Genomic DNA, 20,316 nt, shown 5'->3' on the forward strand with positions numbered 1-20,316 from the left:
TAGGAGTATGGAGCCATACCTGAATGCTTGCAAATTATGATGGAGGACCACAGGCGTATTCACACCCAGTACATTAACTATAAAGATTTGATTATTGTTCTAATTCTATGAGAATAGCCAATACCACTATTCTCATAGAAGGAGTGAAAAAAACACTGACAGCCAATCAGAATCCACCAGATGTTAAAAGAGCTCAAGCATGTAAAGCAGTAGATGACGAAAATGGCAGAGCGCTAATAAAATAAACAATGATATATTGAATTGGTGTGGACGTGGAAGCTAATATAATCATAGTTATCTTTATATTATCGTTATAGTTATCATTATTGGTATAAATGGCTTTAGTACTTATCACCTGAAACACTGCCAACACAGTGTTGAGAAGACTTTCTGACTGATTGCCATTTAAAATCCTCTATTTGTTGACATTTACTCATTGAAAAGATTTTTACGCTGTCAAGGCTGTTTTTCCTGAAAAACGGGTTCTCTTTCAAACTGTAGTACACTATGGGGAACTCCCCAGGCATGATAGACTATGCACCAATCAAACCATATTTGTCCACAGGGCAAACCAATCACAGCTCATGATCAGGAACCCACCCCCTTCCTATATATATATATATATATATATCGCTGTGATCCCTGAAACGGAATTCTTTACCTCTTCCCTTGTGAAGACTTAACTTCCTTCAGCACCTAAGCTGCACTGCTCCAGTTCAAAAATGTACCATTAAGGTTGACGTTGCCAAATGTGGTTCAGTTAAGATCTGTCATGGATTGCTTGTCTCTTGAGTTTTTCTACTTCGCTTTCAATAGTCCAGTCTCCAATAGCTAATGTGTCAAGGCGAGCTATAAGTCTGACTTGTCCACATGTCGGTGTCTAAGATCGTACCAGAGAGAGGGCAATATGCCCCTTCCTGCTCTTGTCAGGTAGAGATCCACATCCGATGTGTATCACTTGCCTTGGTGTTAAGTGTCAGGCTGCACTGGTGGATGTGGAAAGTTGTGCATACTGTCGGGTTATGCTGGCCAGTATCTCGGAAAGGTTTTGGGTGGCTGAATTCTCTAAAGATGATCCTTGTCTTTCAGTGATCCCTCTGGCTAAAGAGGATTCTCACCATGGGATTTTGCTTAGTGGGGAAATATTATGGATTCGGAATCCCCTGAGCTTACGCCGCTTTTCGACCAACAGCTGTTAGAGGAAGCAGCTCCCCTCCCCAGAGATGAGCCAGATGATGAGGAGGATGATGCTATCCTGTCTGTGGTCCAAGCATCCTGGCCCGTGGAGCGTGGAGAGTGGTGATCTGCTATCAAATGTGGTAGATTGTGACTTGGTGGATGTTTTTAAGTTAGAGTCAAGTCACCTTTATTTTGTATAGTGCTTTACAGGTGCATCTAAAAAAATTTGAATATCATGGAAAATTTCTTTATTTTTTGTAATTTAATTCAAAAACGCAAACTTTCTTATATTAAAGATTAATTGCACACAAACTGAAATATTTCAAAAGTTTTTTAGTTTTAGTTTTGATTGCCACGACTTACAACCTCCTGATTCAGGAGCCTAAAACACAAATAAAAACAATTACAAAAACACTAAACAAAGTTATACCAGACCCTGATTGGAGACAGAGACAGCATTCCCAAATTATCAATAGCTGGGAATAATGACAGCCTTACACGCCACCGCAAAGCAGAAGTTCCATGTTCTGATAGGCTGTCATTCTAAATACAGGGGAGGGAACTTCCCCACTTGGCCACAGTAACATGGAAGGAAATATGATTTTCAAAAGACAAGTTGCTGTCTAATATAACACCCAGATTTTTGTTTGTAAGTAACAGTACATCAGCCTAGTTGCAAATTTTAATCCAAGAGATTCTGTGTACTGCTTTTTAGTCCAGTAAGTAATATCTCTTATTATCTGAATTCAATAGGAGAAAATTATTGGTCATCCAATCTTTTACATTTTTAATACACTCTGTTAGTTTAGATAATTTAAAAGTTTAATCTGGTCTTGCTGAGATATATAGTTGAGTATCATCAGCATAACAATGGAAACTAATTCTGTATTTTCTAATAATATTACCCAGGGGTAACATGTATATTAAAAATAGAAGAGGACATAGGATAGATCCTTGTGGCACTCCATACTTTACTGGTAATTGAGATGACTCCCTGTTTAAATAAACAAAAAGTGGAAGGGACCGGACAGGTAGGATCTAAATCATCTTAAGGAATGGTTTAGATCCAAGAAGCAAGTCATTTGTAATTTTAACAAATGCAGTGTCTGTGCTATAGTGTGTGGCCTGAAACTGAAATTCTTCATAGAGGTAATTTTTTTGCAAGGAGAACAATTGAGCAGACATAAACGGAAGACTTGAAATGGGTCTGTAACTTGCCAGTTCATTAGATCTAGTTGTGGTTTCTTAATAAGAGGCTTAATAACCGCCAGCTTGAGTGGTTTTGGGAATTGACAAAGATAATGATGAGTTAATAATACTGAGAACCGTTTCTTCTGCTACAGGTAACAATTCTTACAGTATTTTAGTGGGTACAGGATCTTAGGCATGTAGTTGGTTTAGACGCAGTGATAAGTTTATTTAGCACATCCTGTCCTATATTTGCAAAGCACTGCAGTTTTTCTTTGGTTGCAATTAATGAAGCTGAAGTACTAGACGCTGTAGAGTCTGTTGTTTTTGTATATCTGATGTTATTTATTTTATCAGTGAAAAAATTCATATATTCATTACTATTAAACAGTGAGGGAATATTAAGATCTGGTGGCTTCTGGTTATTTGTTAATCTAGCCCCTGTGCTAAATAAAAGCTTGACTTGTTTTGGTTATTTTCTATAAGTTTGTGGATATGCTCGGCCTTGCAGTTTTTAGGGCCTGTCTATAGCTGGACATACTGTTTTTCCACGCAATTCTAAAAACTTCCAAATTACTTTGTTTTTTTCTTGAGAGAATGGATATAACTGTTGTACCATGGCGTAGTATGTTTTCTCTAACCTTTTCCAATTTGATAGATAAACATAATTTTCTTACCCTCAAGTTGTTTCAATCCTGTACAAGTTTCTTTCTTTAGCTGACCATACACACACAAAGTAATTTTTGATATATGTTGGTAACCTAACAATTGCTAATAGCCAATAGTATTTTTCCATTCTATAGAAGTCTATAGATTTCTGTCGGCAACTGTGTGGTTGCCAGCATACCAACATTCTTCAAAATATCTTCTTTTATATTCAGCAGAAAGAAACTCCTTCATGTCTGGAACTTGAGGGCGAGTAAGTGAAGATTTTTGGGTGAACTATCCTCTTAAGTCAGTTCTTTCTTCTGAAGTATAAAAAGTGTCAGGACAATTGGTTAATATCCTTTATTTCCAAATTCACGTGTACATCAACAAGAATCATTGTAAACCAGTTATTAATAAAACACACAAACAATATTGACAACCACAGTTCCCAAGCTAAAATTTACAACTGCAAAAATGGTGTATGGAGTCAATGACAACAGGATCGCAAAACTGCACTCAGAACTATGTTGCAGGTGTGCTACAGAGTGAGACATTTAAACCCTAGGAACGACTGACTTTCCTTTCCTCTTTATGTCCGCTTAACACTCAATCCCCCCCTCAGCACAACATTACAACCATAACAAACAGTATTTTCCTCTATCTAAGCTCTCACAACCTTCCCTAGTCAGAAAACGTTCAGAAACATGTTGCTAATCCATGTATAAACTCAGCATGCAGATTAAAATGTTGCAGTCATGGTTTCTGAACTTATCTGCTTTTTTTTTTTAATTATTATTAGGCTATTATTTAAATCTCCTCACAAAAACATACAATAAACATACATTAAATTAAATGGTAGATACACGGCTTCATCTCCAACACAAAGAAACAAGGGCTGCCATCTGAGTAGTGCTCTTTTTCACTACTATCTACAAAGATTCCTAATTAGCACATCAGCCATTATGGGATATACGCAAGTAGGCGTGTAAGAGGCAATGCAGTATCTCGAGCTGCTTACATGAAATGCATGCAAGGAGCAAGGATAGTGTGAGGTGGTTCAAAGCTTATTAAACATTCTGCGATAGAGCAGTGCAGGAGAGAGAATTTAAGCCATATGATTGGCTGAGCTCATTACATCATCATTCAGGAAAACAGAATACCGTGACATAACATTTTATAGCTATAGTAGAGGAAGCGGATGATGTGGTCAGATCAAAGTTTAACAGCATGCTTGTGTTCGAGTGATGCTTTTCGTGAAGAATACAATACACAAAATTTTAAATGTAGTAGGCCGATTTATAATAAAGTGTGTGCCTAAAGAAGAACAGTTTGGCAATGCATCTCATAAATTCTTTCTCAACTAGAGCTGGATGTTGAGAATGAGAGGAACTGTTGGCAGTATTATGGAGAAAGTTTACAGGTGCATAGGTTTCCACAAGATATTTCAAATAATGACCAGATTTCTCACATGTAACCTGTCATTAATAAAACAATAACACTTTACAATAACGTTAGTCAATGTATTAAAAAAAAGCCATTTTTAACAGCAATTTTTAATCCTGGTCAATTTATTTCCCATTGCTGTTAACAAAAAAAAAATGCTAAAATGCATTAGTATATGTAGAAATGAACATTTATCGAGATTAATAAATGCTGTAAAAGTATTATTTGTTGTTATTTCATGATACCTAAAGCTAACAAATTGAACCTCATTGTAGTGTCACCAATAAAACTGTACAAAACAGAAAATGTCCATCTTGGTTAAAATACGAAGCTGCAATTGGAAGATAATTTTGTTTTATGTTTATGTTAAAAAAAATAAAAGTGCCGGTTCAATGTTCTGATAATTGTCAATTTCAGGAACAAGCAAACAAAAAAGGAGAGGCATTTTCAATGAAGCACTGACATAATTCAAATCAATATTTTAAGACTGCCAGTAGGCACACACAAAAAAGTGTTTTCATAACATAAACATCCCATATTCATCCACAGAATAATACTGTAAGGAACATTTCCTTATGAAGCAATCTGAATGTCATGGTCATTTTAGATGTGAAGTGTAATCTCTGATCAAAAGTACATATGAGAGATTGAAAAGAACTAAACAGCTTTCACCTTTCTGCACAAAGCTGTCTTTCTTCACATAAGGAAATCTTTCAAACATGAACTGTGGGGCTTTAAGTTTCTTTCCTACTCAAGTCAAGATATTATGCTCTAATTGTAATTTTAAGCACTGCTAAGCAACTTCATAATTCATAATCTCAATCTAAATTTAACCTGATTTAAAAATGAGAACAGTCCTATCTGAAAGTGAAAATGGGTTCGGTATGAACTCTCCTAAATCCACTAGTAACCAAAAAATGGCATGTCTAAAAAAATATATAATTGTCAATAAAAGCCATTCAAATACATTAAATTAATTTTGTGCTACTAAATATAGTCAAGGGAGGGTGGTTGGAGGAAATTTCCAATTATTTAATTCCAACTGTGGGCAATGCCTTAAAGCGAAGGGCAAGTGAACAGGCAAATTCATACATAATTCACAGTTCAAACAGCTTCATTGGCCTATAATGAATCTTAAGTAGCACGAACAGTGAGTGCTAAAAGTTACTTGGCGTTGTTTTCTGGGCCACAAAATGACTTTCAGAGAGAGGTTAGAATACCATCAGGTATGTGGTCGGGAGGGGGCGGGGTTTGGTGGCAGTATGGTCCAATCACAAGCCCTGCTTGGCCAGCGATGCAGACACCTGGTCAGCGAGGGTGGAAAGCTGCGGGGGGTCTGCCATGTTGATACTGCCAGAAGAAGAGACGGTGCTCAGGCCATGTGGTGACTCCTCTAGAGACACGATTTCTGCACCATGGTCGGTTCGCGCTTTGGCCTGCTCACGAAACATCAGTTTGTGTGACTCAATCTGGGAAAAGGAAATATAGTTGAACTAATGACTGCAAGTGAAACCTCTGAGGTGAAATGGACAGCATCCAGCGTTGGTTTGTGTTGACCCAGAGCAGACCTGAGATTCTTGGATGGAGATTAAACTGAACTCAGGACTGTAATGATGATATTTCCATAAACTTCTAGGAGAATTTAGTTTCTAATACTCAGTGATCCTGAATGACTATATTTGGTTTAAGAGCCAGAATATTTGTGAGAACCCTTAAAATGCTGAATAAAAATATGCTCAAATGATCAATGGATAAAAAAGTAATCGAATGATCAAACAATAAAAAATGGGTAATATGTGTTAAAAGGGACAAAGCAGCAGACAAAGAAAACAATAAACACAATAATAAAATATGTTTGATAAATACTTCTATATAAATATGAACACTATTTAAATTTTTTTTGTAAAAAATAAAGTATTTCTTAAAAAAAAATACAGTTGCTTTTTTTTTGTACTTTTAATTTCCTATCACTCTGTGCCAGAAGATGGCACCATAGATGCATTTCACAAGATATTTGTACAAGCTTTCAATTATATGCAATTTGCAAAAGAAAATTTTCATTCATTTATATGAAATATTTTATTGTGGTCGGTCACTTAATTATCTACCACTTTGCAAATTAATTCAATAATTTCTTATTTGCATATGTATATATTAAATTATCATCAGCATCATTTTATTTTATTTATTTAGGGCAAGACACTAAAGCATACTTGCCAACCTTGAGACCTCAGAATTAGGGAGATATTAAAAAGGACCCGGGGGGAGGGGGGGGGGGGGGTGTTGTGTGTCGTCATATATATCACATACACAAACGATGTGTCGCCATATATAATATCACATACACAGACGCAAAGAAAAATGTAATTCATTTATTTGACAAATTCAATTCCTTAAGGCCTCTCCTCAGGAGGTTATACCCTAATTTGTTAGCTACTGTAAATGAAGAAATATGAAATAGCTAGATCTTATCAATAAACATTTATTAATTCATAGCCTAATGCAACAATTACATAAGTAAACTCTCAAAACGTTATAATTATGACATTTCATTTTTAAATTTTCATGTAACAGTCTAAAGCTAAATAAATAGCTGTTCTTGCCTTTCATTTCAGACGTCTGCTTCTAGGGGCCGTTCACATATCGCATCTTTTTCGCGCTCAAGGTCGTTATTTCAACCTTAGCTGCGCGGCCGCGGTGAGCACGCTCATAATGGAAGCAACGTGGTGCGCTACTTTTTCCAGGCGGGTTTTTCCTTCTCATCTACAGAAATATATCTAGTAGTAAAGCTAATGCGAGCCGAGGTGAGGCTAGAAATCAATTAATCCTTTGCTGATACTTCGTCGTCGTCATCATGGAGAGCGCAGTTTGGTTGCATAGCAACGACAGACGCCATGGGAGCGCAAGCGTTTGGTCTAAAACGGCGCCCAGTGACGGATGGTGTAGCAATATTGTTGTCCGGGTGGAAATCGGGAGAAATTCGGGAGAAAGGTCGGTCCGGGAGATTTTCGGGAGGGGCTTTGAAATTCGGGAGTCTCCCGGAAAATTAGGGAGGGTTGGCATGTATGCACTAAAGGCAAAACCATAGTTTTTTTTTCATGCAGTTTTTTCTTCTTTTAAACTAGTGTAAAGAAAACATCCAAAATACACATTCAATTTTATTTTATTATAATATATTTGCATCTGTAGATATCAATTATAATAAATAATCTTTAAAGGCTGTTTTCTCAAAATATATATTTTTTTTATTCCTGCACTGAGACAGAAATCTCTACTTACATTCACCATACTTTAAGAGGTTTATTCCTGTCCATATTCTGTAGGTTTTTACAGAGGTGTTTGTTGATTTATATTTTACTTTTTTTTTAATTAAAACATAATGTGCAGTGATTAATCAGCTGGGAAAAGTATGGTGATATCTATTAGTTAAAACAATAGTTTTACCCTCTTCACCAGTAGAGTCTCAAAATATATAAAGTACAAGTGCTGGTTAATTTGATGTGAATATATCCCCCACACTAAATACTTACTGGAGTCCTCAATCTTTATTTGGGGGTTGCTGAGGAGGACGGGCTCTGGGGACATACTGGCAGATGAGAGGGTGGGGGTATCAGAGGGGTCTGGGGTGAGGAAGCCCTCATCTCGGGGCGTATCTGCCCCTTTCCCCTTCTCTCTCTAGAAACGTAGCCCAGGGTGGCCAGCGGGTGGTGAAATGAACACCATGGTCAACCAAAACAGAAAGAAACAAAATGATATGGGTTCAACAAAAAGGAAAATGATGGTGACACAAAATGAAATAAATAATTATTAAAATTAAAGATGACGTATGTAATGCTTAAATTTTTTTAAATCCTGTTTAATATGCACACATTCATTCTGAAGTTTACGGAATCCAAAGAAAGGACGATGAGATGAGATTTTAAAGAAGTTAAATTAGGTCAGGGATTTATTTAAACCCGATCTTCTTAGGAACTAAATGATTCAAACCCAGAGAGCACCTAAGACAGATTTACACAGACATCTGGTTGTAAAATAATAAGGATTTATGAACGTTCTTATTTGACTTCAGGGTAGAGAGTGAATAATTGGAGTATCGTATCCCATGAGCGGAGGACATGTCGTCTTACCCTCCTGCTGCCTCCTCCAGGTGTGTGTTTAATGTTGTCCATAGATCCGATCTTTGACTGAGCCCTGAATTCAAGCTTCTCAGACCTGATCTCAATGTTTCCTCCACCTTGAACATGCAAGTAAAATTCCTCGTGATTTCACCAAATTAAACAGATAATTATTTACATGCACTCAAAAACGCTAAGTGAATCAAGTCCAAGGTTTGTCAAATCCAAGGTGGACGTGCAGGATTACCTGGTTTGTGGCGAATGTTGTCTTTCGATCCACACTTTGACTGCACATTGGTCAGGTCAATCTTTTTGTGGAGGATTTGCACCTTTTCAAAACAAAAAATAAGCGTTTTATTATTCTTTTTAGGTAATTAAAATACATTTGGTTTAAAACTATCCAAACACACTTCCACAGATTTACACTAACACTTTAGTTTAGGGGCCAATTCTCAGTATTAGTTAGTTGTTTATTAGCATGCAAGTTACTAGCATATTGCGGTTTAAAAAACTAATAAAGCACATATTGATGCTGTGTTGAGCATGACCGTATTTTACATCCCTTTATCCTACCCCATATCTAAACTGAACAACTACCTTACTAACTATTAATGAGCAGAAAAGTAGGAGTTTAGTATGCAAAAGTTGAAGTTAATAGTTGATTATCATTGAAAATTGGACCCCAAATTAAAGTGTGAAAGCATAACTGGTCAGAAAACTTTTCAGTCCCTTGAATACAAAACACCCTCTTGGTGGTTTAGTCATCTCTGAGAATATCATCTTTTAACATTAATTTTTTTATTGTATTTATAGAGTTGTAATATACCTTAAATGATCATGAACCAGAACCCTTTAATTATTTTAGGTGATTATCTGTCTACTAGACTGTAGATTGAGGATACAACATGAGAACGGTACAACTGTTTACATCCCTGCTCCCAAAAATAGAATCAATGACCTCATAGCCACAGCTGTTGTTGTTTTAATTTTTGGGTATAAAAAGGCCTCAGTGTCTTCAGGGTGAGGTCAGCTCTCAGCTCTAGCCAACTGCTCACCACAAAGGAGCACTGGGCTGACCAGAGCACTACAACAAGACCCGTCTGTGCTACAGAGTCGATGTCCTTCAAGAGCAGAGAAGAGCAACTCATCTCGAGTTGCATAATACATCTTAAGTATCTCTATGGTACTTTAGTGAGTGTACTGATTGCCCTTAAAGGGATACTCCACCCCAAAATGAAAATTTTGTCATTGTATGTGACAAAATTGTTTATTACATGCTTAACTTTATTGAAGTATGGGAGCTTTCTGTTTTGAATGAAATGTAACTGCAATGAATGTCAATGCCACAAAACAGTATGAGTTCTTCTGAAATTATTTTTTAGTTTTAGGAGGTTTGGTGGGGGGATATGAAAAGCTAACAGAATGCTAATGAGTCAAAACACTTAACAAATCAAAGTTTTTATAAATTTATGAGCATCTTGTATTCATTTAATTTTGAATGCTTATTTCCTGTATTTTTAACATTTAGATTAAGTGAGCAATAGAAGATACATTTATGTAAAGTTAAGCTTTAAAAACACTAATATTTTAATAAATAACACTGCTAAATGTAATATTTAACAAATCTCAAAAATAATATCCATCAGTCATTATGATGTTATAATGCCAAAATTCACTTTTAGCATTTAAAATGACAAAAGCGATTTATAGGTTATTGGCTATAATCATTGGCTTATTAGTATCAGGCAGAACTGTAATATGTGCATCCCTACTATAAAGTGCCCCTCTTATGCCATTTTAAGGTTCCGACTATTGTTTTGTTATAGGTGAACATGCATGCAAGTAAAAAAAAAAAAAAAAAACACTTTTGTTTTCTCAAAATATGCATTTAATATCGCCTCATTTCCAATGATTCTCAAACAATTTGTTAGAAGCAGTTCTTAGATTCAGTCTCTCTAAACTGCTCATTTCCATGAGTCTACTCTGCTCTGATTGGTCAGATGGCCCAGTCAGGACCGTGTACAGCTCATCGCAAACGATTCACTCTTTCTCATTGTTCAGTATTTTGAAAACTCAATGAAAAATATAAACATCTATTATTTATCTCATTTACAGGTTGTGTCTTAGTGTGATTTAACTGGGCACTGAGCTCATCTTTTTAGAGCAAACGGTTTGTGAATCCCGCATTAAACTCTCCAAGAGTATAGAAGCAGTCGTCAGTAAAAAGATGGGAACACAAAAAGTTTGGGGTTGTACTGAGGTACAGTGGAAAAAATTTATATTGACCAGATTTTTTGCAAGCTAATCTTTCGGAAGTGAAAATGAAATGAGTTTACTTTCACAGCATAAGACACAGTGTCTTCTCAACGTGATGCTAAGCTACAGTTTTGAGGGTGGGTCAAGATGTTCACGGCTGGCCAATATAGAACAAATGTGTTACCCCTGACGTGTGGCCATCACATAAGTGGGATCCGAATGCTGACAACTTGTTTAGGCTGTCCAGAGTCGATCATTTCTTTTTGGAGATGATAACTTTATTTATCGTGCATTTTCAGTTTACATTAGCATGCTACATTACACAGTGCATGAAAGGCAATATCCGAAATGGCATAATAGGGGCACTTTAAAGTCTCTATTAGTATGATTTTTGGTTAAAACGCCAACAAACGGGCCCCTGTTTACTCACTTTTCCACCTCCGGGTACATGTTTCATATTATCTTTGGAACCACACCTAGACTGCACATTACTTAAGTCCAACTTCTGATCGAGAATTTGAATCTGAAAGAGTAAACAGTTTGGGGAAGAGGAGTTATCTGTATTTTTAGCTTGGGACCAGAGAGGAACCTAGAGAGCCACCAGATGAAACTAACATAGTTCATCATTAGGAAAGGCTTTTTAGACCATGAAAGTGCAGATGTTTTTGACTTTCAGAGGGTGGATGGAATGGGGTGTCCAAATTGCTAATCCCAATATTTCCACAAATGGTCATAACTTTAGGAAGAACCAAGACTGAGTGAGTGAGTTACTCACATTGCCACCTTAGGTTTCAGTGTTCAACAGTTGACTCAACAATTGTAAATATCCTCTTTTACAGTTCAGTGTCAATCCAAAAGTGTAAATAGTCAGTGATTGTGTAACAGACACAACTACTACACTGAATGAGAGCTTTCCCGTTTTTTTTTTTTTTTTTTTTTACAAGGTTTCCACAAATGGTCATAACTTCAGGAAGAACCAAGACAGAGGGTGTTGAGTTCATCCCATAGTCACTCACATTGCCACCTCCCGGTATTTGGCAAACAGTGAGAGTTTAATGATAATGTTGGGATAGCCAATGACAAATACATTATAAAATGTAATAAAATAAGTAATACGTAATAAAATGTATGTGCTGGTTCATTCTAGAGTTACTCACATTGCCACCTCCTGGTACATGCCTGAGGTTTGCTTTGGAGCCACACTTAGACTGAACATTACTGAAATCCACCTTCTGATCAAGAATTTGTACCTGTGTAAGAAAGAACATAGGAAGAGTTATAAACTATTGTGACTTGTAAACTATTCTTGGGAGTGTTATTTGAATAAAAAAACTGGTTTTCATTACACTTTGACCACAATGACCACATAATATGATCAATAAGTCATGGTAACACATGTTTGTAACAAAAAAAGGAAAAAAATAAATAATAATAATACTTTTAAATGTCAAATTTCAGAGTCAGTTTAATATAATTTTAGCTGAAATAACTTTTACAGCCAATCTGACTATACTTAAAAACATAAGTTCAGTTGCTGCCTTTCAGGTGTTTATTTTATTTTTTTAATAATTGTTATTTCCGAAAATGTTACACCTACTTTAAAATAAAATTTCCATTTTAGTTGGATCTCAAACCTAACTGCAAACAGATCACTAAAGTTAATCAACTCGAGATGAATTACCTGGCCGCCTCCAGGCTGGTGCTTCAAGTTGTCAGTGGAGCCGACTTTGGAGCGTATGTTCTTCAGATCAGGGAGGGGGGCAGTGGCCGAAAGTGAAGTGGGTGAGCGGTTCTTCGGAGACTTAGGGGTCGAGCGAATCACTGCGATCTTCTTGATTTCATTTCCTGTGCTTGGAGACCTGCCTCCCGCAGCGTTGCTGGCAGGGGATTTGAGAGTGCCGGGGCTGCTGTGCCCACTGGTCTCCGGGGCCTTTGGAGAGTCTGGGAAACAGTATAGAGTTATGAAGATGGCAATAATCTCATAATCAAACTTTCCATTCTTCAAAAAGATACACAAGATTCATTCCTAAAAACCCCTTTGAAAAAAACTCACTTACCTTTTCCATTTTTGGCAACTGCAGACATGGCAGGAATCTTTGAACCGGCAGCATGAGGTCTACTGCTAGCCTAGAGATATACAGGAATGAATAGAAACAGAAATACATTAATAATTTTATTCTATGAAATTATAAATAACAAAACAACTGCTAATGTCTATATATATATCCACTTATATCTACTAAGCACATTCTCCCTTCAGTTTTGCCATAATTTCCACCATAACCCACAAATTTCAGTTAGTGTAAATTCAGTTTAACAAGAACAAAACTGACGAGAGCTTGAAAAATGTTAAAGTAGATAAGAGGTAAATATCAACTCCAACCAAGCTGTTATTTTCTAAAATTGTGCAAAAGCTGTAAAAATATTATTTATGGACACAAATGCTATGTAAAATTAGCCTTAAGAAGACAAAGAAGCTTGCCATTTTTATTACAAAAATTTAATATCCAAGCCCAGACCGTCATTTCTACTATAAAAATGCAAATCAAAATATATATCGTGATTCGTGATGAATGTACAGCAACTGTTGGACACTGTTGGACAAAAACACTCATATTTGAAGAAGTATTTATAAACATATGACATGTTTGCCTGTTCAAACATACAGTTTGTTGAAGGCACATTCATTAATTATTAACCAATCCACTGGAAACACAATCAAGTTATCCAATACAATTATTCACAAATCACACCAACTGTTTTCATTTGTCAGTGTTGATGATATAGCCTTAATCTAAAAAACTTTAGATTTAACTAACAACAAAGAAAGAATTTTGTGTGAATGAGATGTTGGCCAGTTAGTAGGAGGAGAGAAAATGATGCTGTTAATCACACCAGACAGTGCGTGTACTGGCAGTAAAACAGGCGCAAAGTTAAACCATTCTCCACAGCAGAGACCTACTAGAGGAGGTCAAGCCCTTTTTCGGGATGGAGAAAGGTGTTTTATGGAAAGAGGGTCTCACTTTACTGTTTTTAGGGGTCTTTACATAAAGAGCAAAACCATAGTGGATGAAAACTCCATGGAGTACAAATAACATCAGAAAGCAAAATAAAAGGGAAAAAGTTCTACAGTTAAAGTGGAAGAGAACTGAAAGATGATGCAAAATAGCTATTAGCACTCACCCTCTTCTCTGCATCACCATTGGTCTTGGACTGAGCTGTGAAGAACCAAAAAATGCACCAATATGATTACAATCAGTATATCAGAAATAGGATGTGTTAATAAGCCTAGTGATCTGCATAAACTAAATCATTACTAAACATCACAAGTAACACTATGACTCAACTCACAATCAATTTCAACGCGTTTTGACACAAGTACACAGCACATACAATTATTGGATAAAATAGTTAGTGTCTAAAAATGTAAAAACATTTTTATAAATTCTTTTAAGTATTGAATCAAATTGTTTTTGTTTATAATCAACATTTCTCCTACCTGGCCTGCCATATTGGATTTAAAAGTTGCATTCTGATACTGCCTTGTCCATGAAGAAAATCTAAATAAGAGCTCTACAGTATTGCACATAAGCTTCTTTAAAGTTATTAAAAATAAAGGTTCTTTTTTGGCCATGATGGTTTCATGAAGAACCTTTAACATAAATGGAACCTTTCCATTCCAAAAAAAAGGTTCTTTATAATGTAGTCTTTCATTTTAAAATGTTCTTTACAGTAAGAAAAAGTAGTTTTTTTACAGACTGTTGACAGAAAGGTTCCTTGGAGAACCAAAAATTGTTACATCGCTTTGAACCCACCCCCATTGGAAACTTTGTATATTCTTTATTATTTTTAAGAGTGTAGACCTTTTCAAAACTGACTACAGGTTGCTACATTTATTCCTACTGCTTCATCTCTTTTTCTTAACTTGTGTATATTTACTGGATGTTAATTTTATTGCTTTCAAGCAACATTTGAGAAACATAAGCTGTAAATGAAAGTGAGGGGATCTGTTAAAGCAGTGCTGCACCAGATGGTGTTGTGAACACATGCAAGTACTGTAGCTCTTTCATGCACATAGACATGCCAAACTGAACTCATTGAAACACGGCCAGCAAACATGGATTTCATCAATCGGCGCAAAACAAGCTGCAAGGCCACCAGAGGGAACAACAGAATGACAGAGTGAGACCGAGTGCCCAAAAAAGGACGACATGAGGCAAACAACTGCAGGACAACAGATCGTTCTCCTCAGCACGCTGTTCATTTTGTAGGATGTTCGTTATAGACAGAAATTGGTGCATGGCTAAGCGGCTCTGTAAAACATAGGTGGAGGCAAACCAAGGAAGAGACACTGTATTGGGATTCTGTGAGCTTAACTGCACAGACCTTTGAACTGAGCCACCGGCACCCGGGATTTTCTTGCCGGGGAGACGTGGACACCTTTTGAAGAGCCAATTGTGCTTGTAGAGGAAGGAGTGGCTTCTGTCTTTTTGGTCTCTGCATCTTTGGCGGTAACTATAACGTTGTGATTACCCCCTGAAAACGTAGCATCAACTTTCTCCTGCACTTTGCCCATTGCTTCAATGGGTTCATGAGGTAGAGTTTTTGTAAAACTCTGTTCTTTGGTTTCAGAAGGTGTATATTCAGTGAGAGTTGTCTGAGCCCTGCTGGCCCATGCCGGAAGCTTTTCTTCTTCAACATGGCTCTCATTGCTGTAAAAAGACATTTCTTCCTCTTCCTGAAGGGTTTCGCTGTAAGGAGCTCTGGCTTCTACAATCCTCTCCCCAACAGATGTCAGGTCTTCCAGGGCAGCGCTGCGGACCAGGAAAGTCACAGGTGGCTCATTCTCCAAAGAGAGGCTCCTGGTGCGGTCTGGACTGACGGATGTCCTTCGATGATGGGAATGGGCCGGTCGTCCAGACCAGCTGCTTCTGAGGAGGTCTTGGTCCTGCTCTAGTATTCTCTGGTGGTCTACACAGCTCCAGTCCAAGTGTTGATCAGAACCATCTGGTGAAAACCCTGCTGCTAAAGCTGGAAACAAAGCCGCTTTTGCCTTTCACTAATGCACGTCCCATTCACCATGGACAGACAGTTGTCAGAAGATTTATAGAATGCAATGACAACATCTATATCACTTCTCCAAAGGAAACTGTCACATGATAAGGAGGGAACAAAAACACTTGTGGTGACAACTGTATATAGTGTAAAGACAATGAGCAAACATAACTGGTTTGCTGGCCTTTGCTAACATCCAAAATAAACAGCGGTGATGAAACTGGACTTCACACTGAACACAGAAATATGAGCTGATAAGTGCAATTAAAGAGCAAGATTGTTTGCAAAAAGTTTATTTTTTTAAATTTTTTTATTTTTACAACAAAATAAAAAAATCAGTTGATTTTATGTTGTTTACAATTAAATAAAAATTGATTATTAAGTGCAAGAGTGCTTTTTGACCCACTTAATTAAATATATATTAGTATGTAATTAGTTATTACATTTACTTCAAAAAAAGACTGAAGCACACCGCCGAATGTACTGACAAGCATTTATGGTAACTGAAATATATGTTTATGTAATGTATTTGTGATTGTATTAAATTGCAACTTTTTTTAATTGCAACATTTTATTATAAACGTATATTTAAAATACATTAACTGTAATATGAAATTACAAAGCAGTTAATATTTTATTTTAATTTAATATTTATATGTTGGTCAAGAAATCTAAATAAATGCACTTTAAAAGAAATGTAAATGTAAAATTTGTATGGCCCTAAAAAAAGGAATTCTTTTTTTGTTCTGATGATGATTTGCAGTTATTACAGAATTAATTACTGGAGTCTGATTTTTAAAATCACCTAGTTACTACTGATTATTAAAATATAATGGACATATCTCTGCGAATTCACAAAACCAAATAACCAGCACAAATACAGATCAGTGAGGTGGAGTACTATCAGAAGAACAAAACAGAAAATAAACTTTTAAATGTAAAAATATATATTTTTATATATAAAACAAACAAAAAAAGAGGAAAAAACACCTACGAGATAATAATTTGTGTAGCATAATTGCTATTCTACAAAGCATGACACTAATGGTAGTTGTGTAAAGTAAAAAAGGGTTTTACCTGCAGGTACCATTCCTCCAGCTTATTGATGATCATGATATGTAGCAAACAGAGAGAGAAACATAAAATACAATATTAGAGAACTACATAGCATATTTTCTGGCAATTTCAGCTACAGAGATGCACTATAAACACTATAACCTAGAGTAAAATCTGATAATCAATATACTACACTTCATTTTGAAATCACAAAAGAAACAAATGCTTGCAATTAAAGCACTGTGACCTATGAGAGAAAAGCTTTGACTGAGATCCTATTTAGCACAAAGCATTAATTCCAGACTTGGCATAACCTCACGCCTACCCTGGCAAAAGCAACTGAGCTCTCTGAGATCTCTGTAACTAATCACATGGGAACTAATCTGGGAATGGTGCTGGAATCTCCCTTGAGTTTATTTTGATTTAAAACCCTGAAACCTGTCAGCATGCCACAGCAGTGATGTCAAAATTAAACGGTGTGCTTGCAGACATACATATTACCTTACACTTTAAAAATCACCCCAGTGTAAGCGCAACATAAAAAGTATTTCAAAGCAAGAAATGGGAATTTGAAACAACTGCATCCAAGCTGGCATTCTTGTTATCAGTGGGCCCACTTCAAACAGAAGCAAATGGATTCTGCAGGCTTAAAATATGCAACAAATCAGTAAAGAAAATGCTATAGAAAATTAGAAGCATTAGGATGTAAGGCACAAAAGCATCCACATCAATAAAGGCACAAAAGGGCAGTCAAGCAAAGCATGTTAGTCAAAAGAGGCAGCAGTTGATGGAGCAGAAGGTCCGTACCGCTCGCCACTTCCACAGCAGGCTGGGACTGATCTTTCTCTTCCTGTCTTGAATCTTGGGGGCTCTCTAAAAAACAATCATTTGAACAGTAATTACACACCAAGCTCCTTAAGGAAGTCCTGGTTTACTTGTGAAAGTGAAGCTGCTGTTAAAAGTCTAAAAGCAAGCCAGAAATGGAAGGTTTAGCTTCACAGCTCAGCTGCATTAAGACTTTAGCTGACTTCAAAAGTGCCCTGCTGAAATTAAATAACTGGGTGATTAACTTGCATGAACACTACAACAAATGGATGGAAAAAATGCACATCCAAACAACCTGAAACAAAGCTAATCCAGTCTTGAAACTCTGTATTTATCAAAAATATATTTAACAAGGCGAAGGTAGTAAAAAGCATTGTACTGCATGAAAACAACAAAAAACAACAACAACTTTAAATAAAAAAATGGGCAGCTTGTAGGGGAATGCGAAGACAAACTGCATTTCAAAGCATCTTTATTTTAAGTGCAGCAATGCATACCACACTGCTTCTCCTCAGCAGAGGAGATGCCTTCAGCATTACTGAGCTCAACATCCACCTGTTCTTCTGAAAACTCTGCTGTGAGAGAGAACGTTTGTTAAAAACACATAAGGCACAACTTTTGTAGTCAACTGTTGTTTGGGACAATTAGTATTCATAGAGACATTTTTAAAGTCTGTTAAGGTTGTTCTATTTGACATTGTATTCATCTTAATTTACAAAAATGATCACTTTATACATATAGCTTAATACATTTGCTTTTTTGAAAAGTATTATGATTTCCAATGGCAAGAAATTATGTCAAACAGCTGGAGCAAACTGTCACACTGTACAGTGACCTCTATGCAACCTCATCAATATTTCCCTGTAACTGGATCCCTGAACTTGGTAGGGAAAACACAAATTAATTCAATTGTTATAAGGACACATTTAAATTTAAAAATACACTGCTAATTTTACCGTCAAATAAAATATAAGAAAGTGATGCCAGCTGAATGAGCTGGCAACAAATTTAAGCAACAACCTGCAGTGCTAGAAAGTAACTCTTTATTGAAGTAAGAAACAATTAGTGCATTTAGGTTTACAAACAGCGCATGTGTGTGGTGAATGTTGAGCCAGAGCAAGTGGTACTGCACATGTGTTGAGCTCGTCCAACCGAGCTTGTTCACGGTTGAGTATACTTTAAAAACTGTGCGGAATGGAACACGGAATGCTGAGTATACATGGACCTTCAGTCTCCCGATTACTAATTATCACCAGTTTTCACCACAAAAAAAGGACTTGCCACACACACACACACACACACACACACACACACACACACACTTTGTCTGGTCTCATCTATGGCTAAGACTGCATCCGTTCTGATTGTTACTTACCTGAAGATTACTTACCTCCATGATCCTATACTTGTTCTTGTATCTAGCCTCCAATCCTCTTCTCCTATCATTCTCCTGTGATCCTCCTACAAGACAACAGGAATGTGTTCATTATCTCTCAGTAAATAATATTGGGTGTATTGCAACTCACCATTCCTCTCAGGACTCCGTATTTTTACCTTCTCTGCTGGCATATGTCAATTAATAAAGTGTTTCTGGATTGTTTGAAAACTTACCTGTCTGTCCATTGTGTTTTTCCCTGACAGAAGACCAGACAGAAGACAGGAATCGGCCGCATAAGCGCTTCACAACCCTACCCATTTCAAGAATTGGTGAATTTTGGTTTGCCAGTCTCAGTCCCATGGCCAACCTGCTGCCCTACTCTGGTTTGGAGGAGGAGTGCAACAAATTTCTGCTACAATGTTTTCTGGCCCTCGAGATGCAGTCACATTTATCCCTACTGAGAGAGCTAAAATCTTGTTCATAATCTCCCTATTAACATGGAGAATGCTACAGAGGGCAGGTATAATATGGTGGCAAAATGACCCTGTAATACAGGCATAAAACATCTGTGACACTTCTGCAAAGTTTTTAGTAAGCCAGCTGGAGCTACTTTTATTGGTGATCAACTTTATCACTTGAAGCAAGGAAAAATGTCCATTAATGATTATGAACTGAAGTTTCGTACCCTAGCAGCAGCAAGTGGCTGGAAGGAGAGCTCTCTTATCACCGCTTACCTTCAGGGATTGTCGCCTCAACTCCAGCTCGATCTCGCTGCATACGATGATTCCATCTGCCTCGAGAAATTTATCCAACTCTCTATTTGAGTAGCCCATCATATGCAGGGTTGTGGAGAGATCTTCCAGGATCAGCCTAGCATCTGATCCATCTCTCGTCAACCAGAGCCCACCAGCTCTTCAGAATCAGAACTCATGCAAGTGGAATCTACACGGTTATCCCTGGTGGAATGCAGGTGGTGGCGGACCTCCTTGACCTCTGGTGAGTGTTGTCCAAGCTATCTATGTTAGTTCATTGTGTCTTACAACCAAAGTGTTCATTACTGTCTCGAATATCTCCTTTCCAGTCATCGCACTCATCAACTCTGGGTCAGCTTTAAAACTTTATCTTCTGTGATCTCTGGTGTCAGTTCCACCTCCAGAAAACAGTGTGAGAGAC

At 36.9% G+C, this 20,316-nt stretch overlaps 1 protein-coding gene across 3 annotated transcripts in view; it reads right to left on the reverse strand.

The window, feature by feature from the left end:
- Positions 1–5,291: 5,291 nt before the first annotated feature.
- mapta (microtubule-associated protein tau a) overlaps positions 5,292–20,316 on the reverse strand; it is a 30,029-nt gene continuing 15,004 nt past the window's right edge. The window contains exons 3-13 of one of the 3 annotated variants that reach the window (XM_059530438.1): positions 17,748–17,813; positions 16,962–16,982; positions 14,013–14,047; positions 12,887–12,956; positions 12,511–12,770; positions 11,987–12,079; positions 11,260–11,352; positions 8,821–8,902; positions 8,586–8,692; positions 7,989–8,133; positions 5,787–5,927 (exon numbers count right to left, since the gene is read on the reverse strand). In XM_059530438.1, the coding sequence (XP_059386421.1) occupies positions 5,923–5,927; positions 7,989–8,133; positions 8,586–8,692; positions 8,821–8,902; positions 11,260–11,352; positions 11,987–12,079; positions 12,511–12,770; positions 12,887–12,956; positions 14,013–14,047; positions 16,962–16,982; positions 17,748–17,813 (977 nt within the window). In that variant the 3' untranslated portion in view covers positions 5,787–5,922. Of the gene's footprint in view, positions 5,928–7,988; positions 8,134–8,585; positions 8,693–8,820; positions 8,903–11,259; positions 11,353–11,986; positions 12,080–12,510; positions 12,771–12,886; positions 12,957–14,012; positions 14,048–15,215; positions 16,159–16,961; positions 16,983–17,747; positions 17,814–20,316 lie in introns of those variants that run through there. The other 2 variants (XM_059530437.1, XM_059530436.1) reach the window with 2 other exon arrangements.

This window comes from Carassius carassius, chromosome 39 (genome assembly GCF_963082965.1).
Source record: "Carassius carassius chromosome 39, fCarCar2.1, whole genome shotgun sequence".
Classification (NCBI taxonomy): domain Eukaryota; kingdom Metazoa; phylum Chordata; class Actinopteri; order Cypriniformes; family Cyprinidae; genus Carassius; species Carassius carassius.